General features: G+C 37.1%; 3 protein-coding genes across 4 annotated transcripts; 2 read left to right on the top strand and 1 right to left on the bottom strand.

Annotated features, from left to right (window-relative positions):
* Nucleotides 1-263: 263 nt before the first annotated feature.
* Nucleotides 264-6,354, bottom strand: LOC132179250 (ARM repeat superfamily protein). The gene is made up of 15 exons (XM_059591931.2): nt 5,905-6,354; nt 5,651-5,827; nt 5,444-5,568; nt 5,216-5,354; nt 4,919-5,068; nt 4,769-4,822; nt 3,473-3,568; nt 3,337-3,396; nt 3,160-3,234; nt 3,023-3,076; nt 2,708-2,809; nt 1,935-2,579; nt 1,633-1,740; nt 1,259-1,366; nt 264-625 (listed from the first exon to the last, which is right to left on the bottom strand). Exons 1-15 carry the CDS (start codon nt 6,310-6,312, stop codon nt 476-478), a joined length of 2,451 nt encoding a protein of 816 aa, XP_059447914.2. The 5' UTR covers nt 6,313-6,354; the 3' UTR covers nt 264-475.
* A 1,223-nt stretch (nt 6,355-7,577) lies between these two features.
* On the top strand, nt 7,578-11,474 carry LOC132178854 (Pyridoxal-5'-phosphate-dependent enzyme family protein). 2 transcript variants are annotated; one of them, XM_088515836.1, is made up of 7 exons: nt 7,578-7,706; nt 8,220-8,549; nt 9,161-9,203; nt 9,346-9,693; nt 10,234-10,363; nt 10,515-10,694; nt 11,114-11,474. In XM_088515836.1, exons 1-7 carry the CDS (start codon nt 7,620-7,622, stop codon nt 11,352-11,354), a joined length of 1,359 nt encoding a protein of 452 aa, XP_088371962.1. In that variant the 5' UTR covers nt 7,578-7,619; the 3' UTR covers nt 11,355-11,474. The 2 variants fall into 2 exon arrangements, with proteins under 2 accessions (XP_088371962.1, XP_059447407.2); XM_059591424.2 differs by having other exon boundaries at nt 8,176-8,549.
* A 6,133-nt stretch (nt 11,475-17,607) lies between these two features.
* On the top strand, nt 17,608-20,727 carry TEL1 (terminal EAR1-like 1). Its single transcript, XM_059590116.2, has 5 exons — nt 17,608-18,557; nt 18,691-19,372; nt 19,469-19,588; nt 19,752-19,893; nt 20,006-20,727. The coding sequence occupies exons 1-5, from the start codon at nt 17,837-17,839 to the stop codon at nt 20,354-20,356; spliced, it is 2,016 nt and encodes a 671-aa protein (XP_059446099.2). The 5' UTR covers nt 17,608-17,836; the 3' UTR covers nt 20,357-20,727.
* Nucleotides 20,728-21,654: the final 927 nt, after the last annotated feature.

Raw genomic sequence — 21,654 nt, 5'->3', positions numbered from 1 at the left:
GGGACATTTGGTTGGGGGGAGGAGAGGACGTGTTGGACGGCCAACGCTCGGTGTAAGTGGCAGTAATGGTGGGGGTGGGGGTGGAGACATGAGTGGTGATATTAGTGGCTGCCACCACCACCACTATATTGCCATTATAACTACCTTTTCGCAGATTTCAAATAACTAACAAAATAAAAAAATAAAAAAATAAATGAATAAAACGTATCTTCTTCTTGAAAAACACGTGCAAATATAACAGTCGTACCAAGACACCGAAAAGATAAACAAAGAATTTAATAACTTGACCTAGTAACGAACAGTTGAAGAAACTGAATTACATTTCAATTAAATATGCATGAGCAAAGAAATAAATTAGAAATTAGAAATCCCAAGGGATCATTTTCATTTAAAAATATGGCCAAAAAAAAAAATCACTACAAATATATAAAGATAAAAAGAGGATATGGTATAGGCAGGTAAAATTTGGTCGTGATCATTTCCATGACTTCCTACCCCGGAACTGTTTGCCAGAACGCTGCTGTTTTTTCTTCTTCTCTTGTCGAGATCTTGCTGCCTTGGCTTTCTTTGCAACTATAGGCATAGCCTTCTTACGCTCCTTCTGCCTATTGCTTAGACCACCCGTCTGTCCAATGACAAAATAGGTGTAAACAATATTTCAAACAAAGTATCTTCTACGTCATGCCATTTTGGTCTAATAATTGTCATATTATGAACAGGAGAAGTCGTAAAGATGATCTTGCTTGGCAACACTTTTTAGGGTAGCTTTTTGCCTTTTATCAAAAAAGTAAAAACATGAACAAACAATTCAAAACACAAAACACCAAAATCTAAAAACTATTTTCAATAAACACTAAATAAAAACTATTTTCACCTTTACGTCATATCACAACCAAAAGACCAAAAAAAACCCTTTTAAAAGTTTTGTCAAACCTACCCAAAAGCTTTAGCAAATTCTTAATTATACACTCGTAGTTGTAGCATCATCTCATTGACAAGCAAGAAAGAATAGCAGGGGAAAAGAAAGAAAGAGAGAGGAGCATTTGAATCCCTCATTTCCAGATCCTCCCTCAACCCTTGATCAAAAGAGACTGCTGGATTCTGAAGCAAAAGTTATCGGGAAATTCTCAAATTCAAGCCAAACTTATGAAGAAAATTAATGAATTGATTGCCAATCCAAACACCAGGATTCCAGAATGCAAGCATACAAATGACCCCAACACAATTTAAAAACAAAAACAAAAACAAAAAGAATTACCTTTTTCTGTTTTACAGCAGCTCGAGCCTGGTACTTCCCTCTGTCCTCCCTTCCTTCCCTCACTAACTCTAATCTTTCCTCCTTGCTCATCTTTTTGCGTACATGAGCCTACAAAATGTATGCAAAAAGATCAGTATATATCTTACTGGAAAAATCTTAATATTAAAAAAATATATAATAAAAAATAAAAAAATAAAAAAATATGAAAAAGTGCTACTTCTTTGTAACCTACAATGCCTTTCCCACTCCATCACTTTAAACATATTTTCCAACTCCCTATCCCCCCCTCCTCTCCTGATCCTTGAAAGGATTCATTCTCTTCATCAAGAACAAGCTAAAGGTAACCAAGGCCACATTTAAGAAATAGAACTTACTTCAAGCATGGCAGGATCCACTCGCTTAACACTCAGTCGATCAGAACTTGGAACGCCCTTTCTTAACAACCCATGCTGAGCCAAAGCAGTTTTTGCTTCACCCTTTGCCTAAAAAAAAAAAAAAAAAACCAAAGAAGCAACCAACAATCAACATATAATATTATGACATCCAACAAGTATCAAAAATTCAAAAAGGATTAGAAATTTTTCATTATTAATACACTTTTAATGGCACAAGGTCACAAATTAGTATTAATTTTTTTCATTTTTAACCAACTTAGGCCTGGTACAAATTAGGATACCTTTAATTCCTTGATCCTTCGGAAGTCCTCATTAGAAAGAATTCCATCGGCTGAGTCAGATGAGGTACGGCCCATTGTCACTCCTGCCAATCTCTTTAGAGCCTGAAGACTTGCATCAGCAGCAAGCAATTTTCCATCAAAATCAGGTGACTTCCTCTTCTTTCCTTTAGATTCTTTTACTCCAGTTTCACTAGCCTTGGCATCATCATTAGTTATATCCGAACCGTTAGGTTCATGCCCAGCGGCCTCTACTACCTCCATGTCCTTCTCTTCCACTTCCTCCTCCTCCTCCTCCTCCTCTTCCTCATCATCATCATCATCCTCATCATCACCACCATCGCCATTGGCATCACTGTCATCATCGTCTTCTACTTCATCATCTTCACTTCCAGTAACATCACTCTCTAGCTGATTTTCTTCATTATCACTGGCAGCAGAAATCTCATAATTCTCATGATCATCATCAGAGTCACTGAATGTGGACCCAACAGTATCACTAGCATCCCCCTCGCTATTGTCATCAGCTTGCAATAACTCAACACCGGGAACATCACTGACCACATCAACTTCTCCATATGCTTTTGGCCTTGCCTTTGGGTCAGTAGGCCGCCCACGATCCTTCTTAATTAGCAGTGATGGACAAACCTGCACATAAACAAATTAGTAATTATTCCTAGATTGGTCACGAGCTTGTGAACACACACACAGAAGCAGACAAACAGTGAGAGACACAGAGAGAGAGAGAGAGAACAGCTAGAAGTAGTTTATGATACCTCTCTAAACAAAGTAATCAATGAACGAGCTGCAACTGATACTGCCTTCTCATGTGATTTCTTGTATAATGCAAGATCTTGCAGCAAGTCTTCTGTCATCAACTAGTTGCCAGGAACAAAAAAATTAATACCAACAGTACTAAAAGACAGAATAATAAAAGGCAATATATTAAAGCCATAAAAAGAGACGCAGGATGATAAATGAACTAAGTCCAACTAATATTTACAGAAAGATACTAGACAACTTTTATTAAAACATTCATGATAATATCAGATAGAAAGATAAAAAAGAAACCAACATGCATAGATAGTTACCAATGGAATTCGTAAACATATCTCTCTTATAGCATTCAGTCCAACAGCAATGGCCTGGCAAAAGCAACTGGACTTAGAGAAAATTCCATAAGTAACCAAAAAGAAAAATCTAATATAATGTAGCCGTGAAGGAGCACCTCTGTGCGTGAACGATCATGTACAAACTGATTTACTATCTGTTTGAATAGCGGTTCAACTGCATCAGGTGGGACCTGCTTACAACAACTGAATCAATTGAGAAATTCTTGACAGTTTAATAAAAGAAAAGTGGTTTTTTTTTTGAAAGTCAAGCAAAATGGAAGAGCCTACTATACCATATCATGGCAGGCCTGAACTGCTGCTGCAAGTAAATTTGTAACATCACGTTGATGGGGCTGCAATTACCAATATAGTTACCACCTCAAGTATAAAAAAAGATAAAAACTTGAATGCATTAGTCAGAGAAAATACCTGAACATATTTCTCAAGAAAACGATAGAAATTTAACAGAATCAAGCGGTGAAGTCCAATTGTTCGAGCTATTACTTTCACCATCATCATCTTAACCTGAAGTTTACATACACAGTAATAATCAAAAGAAATGAATCATTCAGTTTCATAACAAAATTAATGCAACTAAAAATAAACAACTAAATAGAAAAATTAAGAAAGGATTTGTCCTCGTTACATAAAGTAAGTCAGTATTTTACTCTCTATCATGTTTTGAATAGTACTCAGTATTTGGTCTCAGCATCTAGTCAGTGTTCAAAAAACTTGACTGGCAGCAGTTCTATTGAGCCAAGTGACTAACTCGTGAATCACTCTGCTTCACAATGTGATTTATGAAATAATTAAAATAAACAAAGAAGCAGAAGAGCTATGAAAATAATAGGCCTTTAAAAAAAAAAGGAGCAAAAAAATGATAACTATCTAAAACAATGAAAAGAGAGGGATCAAATACCATGTTCTCAATTTAGATAGATACAAAATGATGAGATGAGAAGTGAAGTGGTGGGAAGATGAGAAATGAAAACAGAGGTGACAAAAATGATGTATCACTTCTCTTTTCCTAGGAGGCTGAATCCTCCTACATGAAATGTATTTTAACCTACAGCTTGTTTCTATTCTTTTAAAAATAATTGGGGGTATATATGGTAGTAACCAAAAAATCAAAAGATTCACTTGCTTCCATCAGTTCAAATTTTGGTGATAAGTAGAAAGTGAAGACCTAGTGGGAAGTTTATCACCTTTTCCACCCACTTTTTGCTTAAATATCCACACATGGGCAGCGTTCTTCTATTTAATCTAGTTCTCACCACTTCCTTCAATCCTAATACACTGTAAATAAATCCTTCTTATCTATAGAAAATCATTTTGATATATATATATGCTTGTATATTCTCCTGAATTGTTGACCCAATAAATCCTTTCAGTCTCCCCATTGTAACGTCTCCCTTTCCCTGGATCTGTCTACAAGACATCTCTAAATTCAAATCTTCTCTATTTACGTAAAGTTCATCTATATTTTCCCATGTTTTACAAATCTAAATGTCACTGATTATCTATGATCTTACTCTCTACCATATCAACAACAATTACCACTACGCAATACGCACAAAGAGAGAGTGAGAGAACCTAATCTGGCAAGGAAAAAAAAAGAAGCACAACAAATTGACATAGGTTATCCCATGCACAATGATAAAAAAAAAAAAAATAGAAAAGGTTTGAGATCATCTAACCAAAAGCAATGTAGATAATTTTTCTCACCTCAAATCGTTCATTGCAAATTTGGAGACGAGAGAATAACTTCTCAGCGAATCCCTGCAGGCAGATCAGAAATCTGAAATTTCCTTCTATCCACACAAAGAATATTAGAAGTACCTGGACTTAAGGCGATAATGAGAAAACCTAACAAACCTGCGCATCTTTAAGATGGTTAAGAGGTGAATAATAATTTGATGTGGTCTTTTCTGATGACAAGCGTTGCTGCCTTTTCATAGTACGCATTGCACGCTGCAGTTTTGCTTTCTTTTTCTTCTTGCTCGAAGATGTTCCTTTATGGTGTGCCTGAAATAAATAAATACAGCATATCAATACAAATGCAAGTCTTTAATTTTACAAATAACTGCGACTCGAAATGATTATAGAAAATTTGTACTCATGAAATGTTTAGGGGGCAATCTGTATAGTCATGTGAAAAAACTAGCAATTGACCTTATAAACAGCCTCTTTACTTAGGACAGCATGAGGCTTTTGAGGAGTAGAGTCGTCTTCACTGCTTGAAGCATCGCTATCATCATCGTCTACAATCTTCTCATAATCCAGAAGAAACGACAGAGCAGCAATCATGATCCTATGTAAGTCAAACACACACTGTGATTCCCAAACATCCAAAAGATTAGCAATTAAACACAGCCACCAACAAGAAAAATACTTGTATACCTCGTTGAGGAATGAAAACATGCTGTACAAATCGCATTGGCGGTTCTATCATCGAACCACACCTTTCTCCGGTGAAGCTCACATAGCGTGATGAGCGATCTCTTGGCCTTCACTTCATCCTCATGCTATCAATTTACACAAATTCGATTATCTTAGACCAATGGAGCTCAAGCCCAAACAACAAAGAAATCGACTAGTAACACACACCTGTAGCATGGGAAACAAGATATTTTGAAGCGCACGATTCTTAGCCTCGTTTTTATGCTTCTGATTCATTTGCTTAATGCTATGAACAACATGAGAGAACGCCAATTTCTTTAAAACTCTATCGCCTAGAGTCTGTAGCTCCATGAACAACGGTAGGGTTGCTTTGATCTCAACCATCTAAAAAAACAACGAGATGTCTCAAATTCAACCCGACACCCTTTTTCCTTCAAATTCTTGCAAATTTTCGAAATTACCTTCCGATTAGCTAAAAGAATCAGCGCTTGCGTGATGTGACACCTCAGCCCTGACGGTAGCGATCTGGCGGAGGAGGCGAGGAAATCGGCGAGTTGGCTAGGGAAATCAGCGAGGTGCTGGGGGTAGAACGGGGTGACGTGGGCCAATACCATGGCTCGGTCGCCGAGGTCTTTCGCCACAGCGGGGTCGCTGCCGATGCCGCTGATGGAGGTGAAGTTAAGAGCCGCTTGTTGTCGGAAGAGCTCTAGCGAGGACTTGAATTGGCTGTGGATCAGGACCAGCTCCGACTCATATCCTTCCGGGTCGGACTTCATCTTGGACTGGAGCGCCGGGAGACTCAGCTTCTCGGAGCTCCGGCCCGAGGCCGAGAGTGCCTCCGCAGACACCCCTGGTTGCTGAGACACCATTGTGGTAGGGGCGTGTGTGAGAATTGACAAAAACCTAAAACCCTTAAACCCTTTTTCTTTACAACGACGCACCCCTTTAAGCTTAAAATTGTTTTAGGGAAAAATTAAAAAAAACCTCCCTCAAGGGCCTCAACTATTAGTTATTTAAAAAAAAAGCTCTAAAAGTTGACATGTCATACATTTGTGACATTTAGATACATCAACTATCATTTTATGATATTGATTGTTAAATTGGATGGAGAAATTATTTTCTTAAAAACTAAAATAATAAAATAAAAACTAAATTAAACCAAAAGAAATTCTTAAAATAAAAAAAAAAACAAACAAACAAACACACAAAGAGCAGCTGAACTACTCCATGAGGAATTGAGGATAATGGGCCAGCCAAAATCAAGGAGGAACATGTGCCCTAAGCCATGGGGATGGCCAAGTTTGGGGTGCTGGGTGTTCCATTTGGGTGGCCATATACTTTCTGTATATATATATATATATATATATATATATATATATATATATCAAGTATTCATAATTAGAAATGGTTAATTTGATTTTTTTTAAATGCCATAGTGAGTGTACTTTAGGACTATTTTGGTCAAATGTTGTTTTTCCATTAATTATAACGGTCAACACCAACGGATGTGCTTTTTGCCACAAAATGACAATTTTATGTATCTAAGTGTTACACATGTTAATTCTTAATGCTTTTTTGAAAATGACTAGTAATTTTATGGTGTTTTTGTATTTATCCCATTGTTTTAAGGATCAAATCACAAGCCAAAAGCATGATAATAATATGTAAAAGAGCTATAAAAAAAAAGACAAAAAATAATACACATAACAAGTGTTCACTCATTATCGTGTCAATAAAAATCACAATTTTCACTGCCACCTCATATAATGAGTACTTGAGAGTATAACATTTTGTGTAGCATTCATCTTTTTCAAAGCTAAAATAGGTGAGATACTCAAAAATAATAGAAATTTCTTATCATATAAGCTTTTAAAATTGACATATATTCCTTAACATGTAAAAAACAGACAAAAATTTGCTATAAACGGTTTGTAGATAATTCATACAAACAAACTTATTTAATGTAACTATATTAAATGTGTTTGTATGAATTAGTTACAAATCAATTTGTAGTAGAATTTTGTCCTTGAAAAAAAAAAAAAAAAAAAAAACACATGTTTTTCCAATATTACACGAGGGGAGAAAGGTACACGACATGTCGCTCCAGATAAAAAACTACAATTTACACGGACCGATAAAAAACGTGAAGAAAGGAAGCGATTAGAGAGACAGTGATATGAAGCTCCAATGCTCGGCCAGCAGAGGCGCCATTGTGGCCATGAAGAACGGCTTTCACTCTGCCGAGCTTTTACACAGACCTCAGGTTTTCTCTCTCTCTCTCTCTCTCTCTCTCAAATCGTGAGTTGGGTGCTTTCGAAACTGTCTTGTTCTGATAATCTTATTGTATTGCGAACCCAGTTCGTGCTTTGGTTGACTGCTTGAAAGAATAAGAACCAAAAATTGAAAAAAAAAGTAATACTTTTCTCGAAAATTTGGAGGTTCAGATGTTTAATTTTTTCCTGAAAATGTCTGTAAATAAATGGGAATGTGTTCTAAGTTTGCTGATTGCGAATAGAGAAATCAGGAAACCAATACAAGATGCTATATGAGTTCTTGCTGGCAGTTTAGTATGTAAGTTTTTAAGTGGCATTGTTTTGGTTTTGGTGCTAGTATTTGTTTAATTTTTGGTCTCAAATACATTCTTATTTGAAGTCAAGTTGTGTTACAACACAGCATTTATTATTATTATTATTATTGATTTAGATATTATGCAACATGTGGGTGTTCAACAGGATCTAAACTTATAGTTGATTATGGCTTTTTCCCTCATTGCCAGAGTTGTGTTCCCAAAGTGAGACCAAGCAGTGAGGAATTCGTGTCTAAATTGCTCGATCGAAGATGGGCATTGCCCAGCCCTGATACCAAAATTCACCAAATAATGCTTTCTCCCCCACAAGTACGTAGTAGAGGTGGACCATTTAGCTACACATCCCTTTTGAACAATACTCAACCAGCGTTTGGTGATGGCATGATGGCAAAGGATGAGCATAATCCATCCTTCTATATTGTGAGGGATGATTTGTTGCATCCATTGGTGAACGGTAATAAAGCAAGAAAATTGGATGGACTGCTTCCTCTCATTGAAGATCATTCAGTCACTGACGTGGTATGATTATAAATCCATATTCCTTTTGAATGTAAGACGGTGATTGCGTGTTAAAGTTACATTTCCTTTGAACAGCAATATAGGCCCTTCCTTGGTTTCCATATTTTAGTGATTGTCTTATTGGCTTCTGAAATTTATCTCCTCTTGTATTAATACGGACGCATAACCAAAAACATGACTAAGGAGTTGTGAACCATTAGATTTCATGGGCTTATATGCATGACTAGGAGTCTAGGATCCCCAAATAATAAACTGTTCGTTATTACTATCTGTGATCTCTGTTGATGGAGAGCCAGACAATGTCTGATGTGTTCCAGCGAAGTTCTTTGTGGAGGAGACGGTTTTGGGTACTTGATCCTGTTGAGTTCGATATTCTTTGTATGGACATGGCACTGCATCTGGAGCAGATGGTTGTCTGCTCTAGTCCAGCAGTTTTAGGCGTAGAAATCTGTTTGTGTAGTGAACCTTAGGAGAGATCGTTGCCTCTGCTTTCTTTTTTTGTTCCAGTTTATTTTCATTAATATGAACAGTTTCTATTTAATATCAAATAATATCTGTTTCATTTTAGGAACTCCCAAGAACAAATAACATTCAAGTGGGACATTTTCTAGGTTACTTGTGGAGGTTGTCAAAGTGCACATGCAGCGGCTGTTGGTAGGAAATGTTCTTGTTTGCTGCAGTTACAGTAGGATTTTTTTTTTTCTTTTTTCTTATGGCACTGAAAGGTTTTCACTAGTTTTGGTAGAATAAGCTATAAGAGAGGTTGCTTGTAATGAGTAATTTGCATATCTTGCAGCTGTTTCGTGTGCAGAGAGAGGACTTAAGTCACATTTGCTTCTACGAGGGGAGCAGCCTGAAATTCTGACTGGCTATAACCTGATTTCAACAATATATGGGAATGTTACATATGTTCCAAGATCTCTTTATGCCAATAGGGAAGAAATGCTGAGAAACCATGCTAATTTGGTGGCAGGCAACAGTGGTATTGTTGTATTGTTCAGTGATATTTTGGAATCTTCTTTTACCAGTCAAACTTCTAGTGCTTCAAACTTTGTGCAAATGGATGCTAATAGAAGTGCTAAAAACTATCCAAGAAAGGTTGTCATTGTCAATGAAGGCGCAGGGGAGGCTGTGGCCATACTGGGTAAAAGTTGTGGATTTTCGTATAAAGCATCATATTTGTGTTTGCATTTGTACATATTTTAATGTCTTTTTGAGGATAAATTTCTCTTTCTCTTTCTCCTTGTCTTGGCTGTGTATTGGTTTGATGTGAGTGAGTAAAGCATTTTTGGATGTGGAACATGCATATTCCTCTTCTCTGCTCACCTTTTTGAAGATTTTGTATTTACTTTCAGTCTATAATTTGCCATTACATCTTGTAATAAGCGCCACTCTGCTTTACGGTAATGACTTTGATTGACGACCAAAACAATGTATTAGAAAAATATGACTATCAGATAATGGTTTTAATGGATGAGTATGCTTTATGAAAAACTAACTTGGATTACATTAAATTATGTGTTTATCACAAGTTTGATGTCTATTTTCTGATTAAATAAAGATTAGTTCTGCATCTTATTGTCTCATTACTTTTTTGTTGGTTTAAATTGGTTGTTGCTTTACGCATCTGGTGCTGGTTGATTGCTATGATTGCTTTTACTAAAAAATGGTTTCCTTCTCATAGGTGCCATTCGCCTAGTGCAGTACTTATCCCAGAATCATTTACTTGGAACAGAGAGGCCGTTGAAATTTGTTGTAGATGCTGGTACAGGGACAACTGCTGTTGGTTTAGGACTTGGAGCCCTCTGCTTAGGGTGTGTTCCATTGAATCAGGATTCTCTGGAATTCATGTTTTATTTTCTTTTAGTTGAAGGAATAAATTATTGCTTTACTTTCTCATGGTAATGAGTCGTTATTGAAGTACAGTATTGTTGGTTGGTGACTGCTCATGCTGCTTCATGTCAGGCTCCCTTGGGAGGTAACTGCTGTGATGCTGGCTGATACAGTTGATGGTTACAAACAACAAGAGAAACGCCTGATTTCCAATTTCAAGAGGTGTTTCAGTTTTCATGATCATGTTGATCACAGCTTAAATGAAGTTCATGACGGAATAGTGAATTGGGTAGAACGTTGCCATCCAAGAAAGTAATATCTCATTCCTTCTCTTCTTTTATTGTTAATGGTATTATTAAGAGTATTGATTTTATACTGTCTAAAACCAATCAAGACGTGGCAGGAAGAAATTTCTTCCTTTTCTATACGCTTCAGCAGAAAAACTAGGGGAAATTGGGGATCTGATGGGGATGAGGAAATTGAAACAACAAAATATATATAAACTTTTCGAAATAGGGGATGAGGATGTTCAGGGAACTAAAAGCTGCAAAGATTGAAGCTTGACGAATATGCCTTTTATATCTGATGACAGAAGCATTGTCAATTAGGAACATTTGATATCTCTGTCACTGTCAATGTGTATTTTCACAATAACTCTTTTTTCTTTGCTTGCATCTGTTAAGGTTACTAAACTCAAATCTCTCTCTCTCTGCCTCTCTCTATTTATCCAGATTTGGCAATGTATTGAAAGGGGAAGTAGAAGCATGCCAACAAATTGCGCAGCAAACTGGTATTCTGGTGGATCCCATGTATACTTTAGCTGCTTGGGAAATGGCAGCACTCCTTAGTGAGGAGGGAAAAGGTGCTGTAAATGTGGTTATGCTCCATACTGGGGGCACACTGGGCATGTTCGGATTAGCACAGAGATACAAATCTTACTTCCATACGCTCAAAGATGGGCTGTCCTTTTAAAAGATAACTAAATTAACCTTGTACACTACAACTACAACCCTAGCCTTTATTTTCTCCATCCAAAATTTCCATTGGTCTGTGATGAACAAGTGTAATAAAAAAGAATATCAGTTCTTGTTATATACTCTGATTCACATGTCCTTTTCCTATGATTGATGTGTCCGTATATGTGTCGAGCAATGCTACTATTTACATTAAATTTTCACACCAGTTTCACACTGGCTTATGTGACATGTTTTAAGTGGGTATTGTTTTCTTGAAGTGACTAACATGAAAAGTAACTTAAAATACTCTACATCAGTTAGCTTAAAGCTAGTGTAAAGAATGATATTACTCATAGCCCAAATCCAAAGAAAAACCCGAGGGTATGAACTTTCTTTATATTGGTTTGTTAGTGGAAAATAGTATAACAAGCATTACACAAAGTCAGAGGAGCAAAAAATTTAAGACCTTTTGAATAAAATGGCTCATGGTTGACTTGAAGGATAAAAGGAAAATATCAAATTAATCATGGAGAAATTAAATATGGGAATCATAACAAAGAGATGATGAAAAAGTGATGGCAGCCGGGGTTGATGCTAGAATGTTCAATGTTTGAGCCGACCCAGCTTGGGCTTGTTAAAGAAACCCACATAGATCTTAACTTTCAGCCTGGCCCAAAATTAGCTGCTGCATCTTGGTCACGTCATATCATATGGTAGAAAAATAATGATTGCAAATTTGCAATAGTTAGCTGTGACCAATTTTTGGTCCAAGATTCTGATGGAAGTATGACTTTTCATTCATGCTAATCACCTAAAAGAAAAAACAAAAAGAAAATAGAGATATTTGGTTTCGTTTGCTTGTGCATCTCTCATCGATCTCGCAAATTTATCATTGAATATGTATGACTCATCTTTTGTTGATCTCGCAAATTTATCATTGAATATGTCTAACTCACATGTAGATCCTACATATTCAATAGTAAATTAAAAAAAAAAAAACACTTTACGTGTAAAAGAGTGCTTTTTTCTTTTCGGGTTTGCTTGCGTTAAATTTTAGTTGAAAATAAACATATTTTTATTTATTTATTTATTTATAATAGGACATGAGAGACACGTGTATTGATCTTTAAAGTGCTAGAGCCAATTGAATCATTTCTTTTCTTTAAAGTTCTTTCTCTCTCTCTCTCTCTCTCTCCGTGGGGGTTGAGAAGTAATTACCATTACTTTCACATTGGGTTGCATAATTTTATAAATAGGAACATTCTTGGTGATAGTGTTAAAAATTGATTAAAAAATGGTGATTAGCACAACATATAATTGCACCCTTTAGGCCGTAGAATCTGATTACCCAAATAAGAAATGCCCAGAAATTCTTCTCTCAACACACGTTGCAATTGTGAAACGATTCGCCACGGTGCCAGGACACGACACGGTCCGCATTGCGCACACTCTGCCCGAGATATATATATAAAAATATAATATATAGTTCCCTTGTTAACCCAAATATATGTTGGAATCGGATCACTTGGTGGCCATGGTGGGGGCAACCCAACCTGCCTTTGAGGCTTGAGCCACAAAGCAACTCCTGCTTTACAAAAGGAATAAAAGCGTATGAGGATGCCCCAATGCACCACCTCCTGCTTCAACCGTTCTCGCAGTCTAATAAAATGACCCATCATTTCTTGTCTTCAGTCAAACATTATTTATACATCGTGCATCTCAACTATGTACTCGGAACTTGTCCAAATAATCCACTAGCTCATATCAACTCTTATAGATTCATGCAGCACCGGATTTTGCTTCCTCTATGATAGATTTGAGCCCACCTCAAATGGTAAGGGTGGCCCTATTTGGCCATTTAGAGTGACCCCGAACTACCCTAGGGCGGCAGCTTTAAAGGGGGGTGGTGAAGCCATCCTTAAATTTAAAGTCTCAATCTTTTCACAATGTATTGTGTGGAGTGAATTTAATTGATTTATCTTATAGTGATTTATATGAGTTTTAACTAATCCCTTACAATATTTGTGTCCGAAGTAACTTTTGAAATGAAATGCAACTATGGAAAACTTATGCATTTGATTTTCCTTATGGTTGGAGTTAATGATTGTTGAATGTCGCCTTGTAGGAAAATATACAAAAAGGCTAGTCACACAAAATAGGGAATGTCTCCGTGTGTTTGGAACCCAATATAGTAACCTCCTTAAAATGGGGTTGGTGGAGAGCAAGGAACCATCCCTTTCACTTACTTTTTGGGTCATAAAAAGGGAATCCTCATACATTCATAGGAAAAAGGGAGAACAATGGCCCATGAATCATGTGAAGGGAATGGGGAACACAACAATATAGTATATTGAGCTACCACATTAAAAAAAATATCATGTTTGTGAAAAGTAACCCGTATAAAATATCAAATTGAAATCCCACATTACACACTAAATAATAATAATAATTAACTAACTTTATATCTAACCCGATTGTAGTGCAGAGAATTTCAATTCACCAACAGCTTCCACATGTTTGCATAGAAAATGAAAAAGAAGCATTTTTAAGGAAAATTACATTTATCTTCTCAAATTACCACTCAATTAATAATGTTTGTTTCAATTCTTAAAAAGTTGAAATATCCCATATCAATCTATCAAGCCTTTCATTTACCCCTTTCGTTAGGATTCATGGAAGTAGAGTTACACACGTTTCATGTAACCTATTTTGTTAAAAGTTTACCGTTAAACTTCCAGTGAGATGTGTGTAAATATAACTATGCCTTTAGATTTTTAAAATAAAAATTATTAGAAGTGACACACGACCGTCTGGCATGCCATGAGTCTAGGATTTTTTTTTTTTTTTTTAAAGGGGTATTATTGTCATTTTAAATCATATGTATTTCAAGTGACTCTTTTTTAGTCAGATTTAAAGAAAAGTCATAACACAAGAGGTTAAATGAAAGGGGTTGGTAAATTAGTAGAGGATATTACAACTTTTTAAAGTTTGAGAGAATATTACAAATTTAGTAATAATTTGAAGAGTGTAAATGTAGCATCCCCATATTTTACCTTTCAAATGCCTACACTTTAAAAAAAAAAAAAAAACGCATACATCTATATTGATTTTTTCTATAATAAGTGGGATTTATGAGGAATTTATTGGGAATAAGTACTTGATATCCTCCTCTACATACATCTCAAATCCCATTTGACATAATCGTTACTTTTGTTCTACTTTATGTTATTTGAACGAATAATAATCCGACTCCGCTCCATATTGAAGAAAGTTATTATAAATTGTATTTAAACTATGTGAGACATTTATGATCATAATATATCACTACGCTCTGCAGTCTATGTATATAGCAACCCCACTTTATTGGAACATGATTCTCTCCCTTTTAAGTGAACTGGATAATATATAGTTAGTTATAGTGGATGACTATTTTTGTCTTTTTCACTTTTTGAGGGGACAAAAATACATTTCCATTATAACTAACTGGATATTATCTAGTTAATTTGAAATTGAGAATATCCTAATTCTACTTTTATTGACATTGATCCAACCGTACCAATTATGACTTAACATTATACCCAACTTATAAGTTGCTTTTTTTGTTACTAGATCACAAAGTCGCAATTCATTTGATCTCAAACTTGATGAATTACGCTAGATTTCATATTCGATGTGGTGGCTGGCACCTAATTACCATGGAGAGCATTCATAGCAGGCTCCCTATATCTGGTTCATTTCCTTAAGTTTAGGAAAAATGTATAAAAAAAATCACAAAAAGCCACTCATAGCAGACTCAAATGTATAGGGTTGTAGCAATCACTGTGCTTATTAAAATAGAAAAAAACTTAGGGTTAAATATCTAATTCCCCCATAAGGTTTCATCACTTTTTTTTTTGTTGCCTCTTAGGTTTCATTTGGATCACAGGAGGTACCTATGGTTTTGATAAAGACGAAGATGGTACTTTCGTTAAAATTTCGTCCAAAACTTAATAAAACGTCACATCAAAACCAATCAAATGTCGCCACGTGTCATGCAATTAAATATTTATTTATTTATTTTTAAAAAAGATTAAAAATATATATTAAAAAAAAAAGAAAAAAAGAAAAAAAAAATTGGGGGTGGCTCTTGGCCACCAGCCACCCCCCAAATGGCCAAGGGGCCCAATTTTTTTTTTCTTTATATATATATATATATATATATATATATATTTAATCTTTCTATTTTTTTTTAAAATTTTCAAAATTAATTATATGACTTATAACGACATTTGATTGGTGCTGACGTAACGTTCCGTTAAGTTTTGGACGGAATTTTAATAAAGGTATTATCTCTGTCTATATCAAAACTACAGGTACCTCCTATGATCCAAATAAAACCCTAGGGGACAAAAAATAAAGTACTGAAATCATAAGGGAAATTAGGTATTTAACCCAAAAACTTATTCTCTCTCCTAAATAATTAAAAAAGTAGAGAAATAAAAAATTAAAAAAATAAAGAAGAGTAAAGAAATTATTTTTAAAAAGAAGTTATTGCAGAGTATATATAAATAATGAAGTAAAAAGTAGTTTTGATAGTTAAATATAAGAAAAATGATAAAAAAAGTTGTTAGAAATGTAAGAGAATGCTTTAATTTTACCCAACTCACTGCAGAAACTTTGGAGAGAAGTAAATGTAGGTGAATAGTCAATAAAGATGTACTAAGATGTTTGAATGTGGTGGTGAAGGACACTTAGTTGGATAATAATATTTGACAATGGGGCTACGGAGGACGTGCGAGGGGGAGACAACAGCATGCAAAGTCTCGAAGACACGACTAAAATATGCTTTCAATACTCCTTGGAAGTCTCATGTTGGACCTTACTGGAAACTCCAGCGCACGTGTGTTGCTCTTCACTCAAAACCCTTTTTACGCACCGGCGCTTTGTTTGGTTTTTGTTTTTAAATAAAACTAACAAGAAATTAGTAGGAAATTTTTATTATAAGGATGGCTTTTGTTCTTAATCATGACGACATTTGCTTGCCAGTACGAAACCTAAATTTGTCACTGAGTGTTATAACTTTTGTTGCAAGTGTCTTGCAAATTGAAGTCGTACTTCATGATTGTTGCATTCATCTTGAGCAATAATACATGGGAATAAGAAAAAAATTAGGAATTTTTTTTGTTGGTTAAAAAACTGGTCATGCTTTTGAAGACCTCGTAATTTAAAATTAATCATGTTTCAAAGTTCAATGCTAGTGTTTTTCTAATTTCCAATTTCCCCTCTCTCATATTAATAGAAAATATATATATATATATACTTTCTTCTCTCTTTATTTATTTATTTATTTTTGTTTTCGTTTTTTCCTGAGCTGATATATTCATTAAAGCCTGAAATTAAATTAAAAGTTATTCCATTTTGGAATTTTTGTTTACCGGTACGTATATTGCCAGCTTATTAAGGTTACACGCACCTCAGCTGCGCATAGAAAAAAGAAAAGAGTTACACCTGTATCTTGCACTTGCACCTATGCTTTGAATAGGGTAATAGTCCCTATTGTCCTGCCAATTTTGAGTGGGATGCGTACTTGTTGGGGGGTTTCAATAGTGAATAGAATTATCCAGTCCATCATTAAAAACATTTCTTTTAGCCTAGTGCCTAACATAAACTGTTGGATATTGGACTATATAAAAATAAAAAATAAAAAATAAAAGACAAAATGGTTTAGGCTTCTTCTATATAAGATAGAAAAAACATTTTTTTAAAAAAACCCTTATAAAACTCATACTTATATGTAAAAAAAAAAAAAAAAACCCAAGAAAATTTAAAATTCGAACAGGGAAACTTGATCGACACAAGCAGGGAGGCAAAGAAGATGCTTCATAGATTTTTTGAAAATAATAGTCATGTGTAGCACCGAAGAAGAAAGGAGAAGAAGAGCAAGAGTCGGACAAAGAAAATTAAAAGCGGGGTGACACCAAATCGAGCATTACGAGTAGTCAAAATAGCAACATGAAAAAAGTTGGTACCATGCACCAGCCCCAGAGGGCAATTATTACCCTCCGGTTTGAGCATACTCTGAGTGTACGGTTAGGCCCCACCCATCGCCACGTGTACGGCCCATCAAAGTTCGACGAATCCCTTCCCCTCCCCAATCAAACCGTAAAACAGGATACAAATTTCAAGGACAACGGGGCATTCCGTAATTTCATCAACGTTTAAGATGGCAAAGGACATTTTTAGCAACTTGGGGTTGAAGAGAAAGTGGAGAAAAAAAGGAAAGAGCCAAGCCACTGTGACTTGAAGAGAGACAGAGAGGCAGGGCCGTAGAGAGAGAAAAAAAAGAAAAGAAAGGAGTTTTATTAGTAGTGTGATTACTGTTACTTTGGGGAAGAGACTAGATGGGAAACAAACTAAGCGCCCGGTAAGCGGTAAACCAATCTGTACCCACCGGAAAACCACTCTCTAAATTGTCTTTTTGGTGGTTTTCGGAGCGGTGAAGATTTTTCGAAACCCGCCATGGGAGAAACCGGGATAGTACGGTTTCCGGGAAACCTAGACCCTAGGGCGCAAGAGTTCAGGCCCAGAATCCCTAGCAACCAGGCCCACGTGGCCCTCTTCAGGCCACTGCCGCAGGCGGTGCCCCAGGTGTACTACCCGTTCGCAGCGAGCGATGTCCAAGTGCATGTGCAGGTGGTGCCGTTTTGCGAGGGGGGCGTAGGATACGGGTGCCAGCTTGCAGCAGTACCCCCGGCGTACGTTAGCGCGCCGGGGGTTAGGGTTCAGGCGGCGGTTCCGGCTCCGTCTTCTGCCGCGACACGGACGCTGGTGCTGAGCTCGGTGCCGGTTGACGTCTGCGAGGGGACGGTCAGGCGGGAGCTGGAGGGGTTTGGGGAGGTGAGGGGGGTCCAGATGGAGCGAATCCGGGAGGGGATCGTGACCGTTCATTTCTACGATTTGAGGCATGCAGAGGAGGCCCTCAGTGCCATTCGTGACCAGCACATGCAACACCAGACCAGGCTCAGAAACCACTACTATACTAGCTGTTCAAACGCTGCTTTGCCCCCACCGCCCCCGCCGGCGCGTGGGCTCATTGCTGGCCGTACTGTCTGGGCCCAGTTCAGCATCCCGTCGCCCACCCACGCCGTTCGCGAGGGGCACAACCAGGGCACCATCGTCATCTTCAATTTGGACTCCCAAGTCTCTAAAGCCGGTCTAAAAGAAATCTTCGAAACTTTCGGTGGGTAATTTTTTTTTTGCTTTTGCTCTCTCTATGAGATCTGGAGCTTTTCAAGGACTTGTTTGTTGTTATTGTTTTGTGGGGCTCAGGCTTTATGCAATGTTTCGGTATTTATTGTATTCGGTTGATTTAGGTCCGGTGAAAGAATTGCGAGAGACACCATTGAAGAAACATCAAAGGTTCGTGGAGTTCTACGATGTGAGAGACGCGGCCAAGGCTCTTAGAGAGATGAATGGCAAGGAAATTCACGGCAAGCCGGTTGTAATAGAGTTCAGTCGACCCGGTGGTCATAGCAGGAAGTTCTTCAACGCGCCCACCCCAGCTTTCTCGGCCAATTTCCATCACACGAAATCTCCGAGATACCCTCCAGTACTGTCGTCACCAACTCCGCCACCGCCTCCGCCGCCGCCGCCGTTGCACCGGAAATTATCTGGGCGGTTCGGTCCCAACGTGTCTCCTCGTTTACATCTCTCTCAAACACAGTTCTCCACAAAGAAATCGAGTTTCAGTAAGGCAAGCCCCAAGAGCGGAAATCTTGAGGGCGAAGTGGCTTCGATGAGTCTGGGCGGCGGCGACGTTGCGAATGGAATTGAAGAGAAAGAAACGAATGGGCCTCCGAAGAGGAACGCAAAGAAGAGCCCAAGCAATAACTTGGCAGTGGCTGCAAAGCAGCCTAAGAGTAGTAGGCCGTGGAAAGGCAGACAAGCAAAGAAGTTCGACAGCCGTTTTCTAATAAACGAGGATGCCATATTGGAACCCAATTGCAGAGATTCCAGAACCACTGTCATGATCAAGAACATACCCAACAAGTACAGGTCGGTCGGTCGGTCGTCTCTTACATCTTTCCCACTCCTTGGCATATTATTGTTATTTTTTGTTCAAAATATATAATTTTGTTGACTTGTTTGCAGTCAGAAGCTGCTCTTGAACATGCTGGACAACCACTGTATCCACTGCAACGAGCAGATTGCCGACGGCGATGACCAGCCTTTGTCCTCATACGATTTTGTGTATCTCCCCATTGATTTCAAGTAATCTATCTATCTACCCGCTGTTAATTCCTTTAATAAATATTATGCTTTAAATATTAATTATTTAATGCTTATCAAAGCTCTTGATCTCCCACATATATGTACCTGTATAATCATTGGGTGGGTATACGTTTATTTTGTATGAAACGTTTTGTGGAAGCAGCAACAAGTGCAATGTGGGATATGGGTTCGTGAACATGACTTCCCCGCAGGCAACCTGGAGGCTTTACAAGGCCTTTCATCTTCAACATTGGGAGGTCTTCAACTCCAGGAAAATTTGTGAAGTCACATATGCTAGAGTTCAGGTATTTCCTTTTCCCCCGTAAAAATACTCCGACATTTTGTCCTACTCATCTGAACAAATAAAAAAATATTTTTTTTGGGGTCTACTTTTCTGAATCAATTTAAAAACAAAAGGGATTGGAAGCGTTGAAGGATCATTTCAAGAACTCGAAGTTCCCGTGCGAGATGGACCACTACCTGCCAGTGGTGTTTTCACCGGCTCGAGACGGGAGGCAGCTGACGGAGCCACTCCCCATAGTTGGCCAGAACAAGCAGCCCAACCCGATTGGTCTCTCAAGTCCAAAAGCTGATGAGATGGACGGTCACGATACGCTAGAAGATGATGACGGCAACAATGTCCAAAACCAATGCGACGTACTGATGATACATATGGCCGCCAGTAGCAACAGCAACAGCGACCGAAACGGCGGCGTTGGCGTGAACAGTGATGAAGATTATGGCGATGATGAAGACAAAGAAAAATAAATTCACATATCATGTCTCATTTATAATTGCTGCAGAGAAGTGGCTGCACCCCCACCCCCACCCCAATAGGTGGTCGTTGAGCACCGAGCCCTCCTTAGATAGGCCACCCATCAGCCTAAGGCTTTGTGTCATTCTCAGGTTGTGACCTGACTACCATCACTTCCCATTTACTCTCTCTCCCTCTCTCTCTCTCTCTCTCTCTCTTCATACCCTTCTTTATTTTGCGTTGCTCTTCTTGTACCTTCGCAATATAGGAATGCTAGTTTTTTCTCGTTCTTTTTTGGAAGCTTTGGTACCAAACTTGTAATTCATAAAAAAAAAAAAAAAAAAGAATGAAGCTTTTGTTACATGGAATTTAGAATATATTTGACAATGGGAGCAATCACATCTTGCATATAAATTATTTAGCTAAAATGCAGTTACTTAAAGAACATGTTTATTTTATTTACTTAAAATTTTAAAGCACATACGGCTGGTTCAAGTATTTAGTTATTCACTTTTATTTTTCTATTTAAAATATTTTGTTTTATTTTTACTATTTTCAAAGACCATTTTTTTTATTAATTAATTTAATTTATAAGGAGCATATCAGCTAGTTAACTTCTTGTTTAAAATGAGATTTGAATTTTGTTTTAATATGTATATATACACTGGAAATGTTGAAGATTCTTTAATTCCCTTTGATGAGAGAATTTTTTCTCGATATTTTGTGTGTAAACTCTCGAAGATGAGGGCGATGAAGGAACCATTGGATAAAGAGGAGCCACCTCTTTGGCCGATATATGGGCAGGCTGCAGGTGGCTGGCATCCAGTGCTTGCACGTCACTTTCTCGCTTTTAGGCTAACTTGCATTGTTCTTGGCAGGTTCGACCTATCACGTATGTATATACTTTTTATAGGAAACTATGGATTATATGTAATATCCAAATTCGGTTTTATTTTTCTCTCTTTAATTATGTGATTTATTGTCATTAGCATAATTGGATCGGAAAATTCCAAATTTGTATGCAAGAAATTTACCGTTACAATAAACAGTTAACAACAGATGATGCTTATTCCCATGTCATTTATATTGTGACGACTGTAGGTTCTCCTTTTGTGATAAAAATAAAAACATATATGGGCAGGTTTTTGAGTTTATTATTATAAGTGTATATATTTGCGGATTAAGATCAAAGTATATATCTATATATATCTTGAGGCCTGAGCGACTTCCATTAATTTACGGGAGCAATGAATAAATCATAATATTAATTAATGTATTCTTCATATTGATAATATATTTTAGACAAGGTTAA

The sequence above is a fragment of the Corylus avellana genome, chromosome 4, assembly GCF_965113065.1.
Source record: "Corylus avellana chromosome 4, dhCorAvel1.hap1.2, whole genome shotgun sequence".
NCBI classification, from domain to species: domain Eukaryota; kingdom Viridiplantae; phylum Streptophyta; class Magnoliopsida; order Fagales; family Betulaceae; genus Corylus; species Corylus avellana.
Note: the sequence above shows the minus strand (reverse complement) of the source record. Positions and strands in the feature narration are given on the sequence as shown.

Bases quoted from the DNA above. Each gene is read 5' to 3' on its own strand.
- LOC132179250 (XM_059591931.2), bottom strand. From the start codon at position 6,312: ATGGTGTCTCAGCAACCAGGGGTGTCTGCGGAGGCACTCTCGGCCTCG. The intron at 5,569-5,650 runs GTGTGTGTTACT...GTAAATTGATAG, and splicing joins TCTTGTTTCCCATGCTACAG to CATGAGGATGAAGTGAAGGC. The intron at 5,069-5,215 runs GTCAATTGCTAG...TATTTATTTCAG, and splicing joins GTAAAGAGGCTGTTTATAAG to GCACACCATAAAGGAACATC.
- LOC132178854 (XM_059591424.2), top strand. From the start codon at position 7,631: ATGCTCGGCCAGCAGAGGCGCCATTGTGGCCATGAAGAACGGCTTTCA. The intron at 9,204-9,345 runs GTAGGAAATGTT...CATATCTTGCAG, and splicing joins TGCACATGCAGCGGCTGTTG to CTGTTTCGTGTGCAGAGAGA. The intron at 10,695-11,113 runs GTAATATCTCAT...CTATTTATCCAG, and splicing joins GAACGTTGCCATCCAAGAAA to ATTTGGCAATGTATTGAAAG.
- TEL1 (XM_059590116.2), top strand. From the start codon at position 17,837: ATGGGAGAAACCGGGATAGTACGGTTTCCGGGAAACCTAGACCCTAGG. The intron at 18,558-18,690 runs GTGGGTAATTTT...CGGTTGATTTAG, and splicing joins AGAAATCTTCGAAACTTTCG to GTCCGGTGAAAGAATTGCGA. The intron at 19,894-20,005 runs GTATTTCCTTTT...TAAAAACAAAAG, and splicing joins TCACATATGCTAGAGTTCAG to GGATTGGAAGCGTTGAAGGA.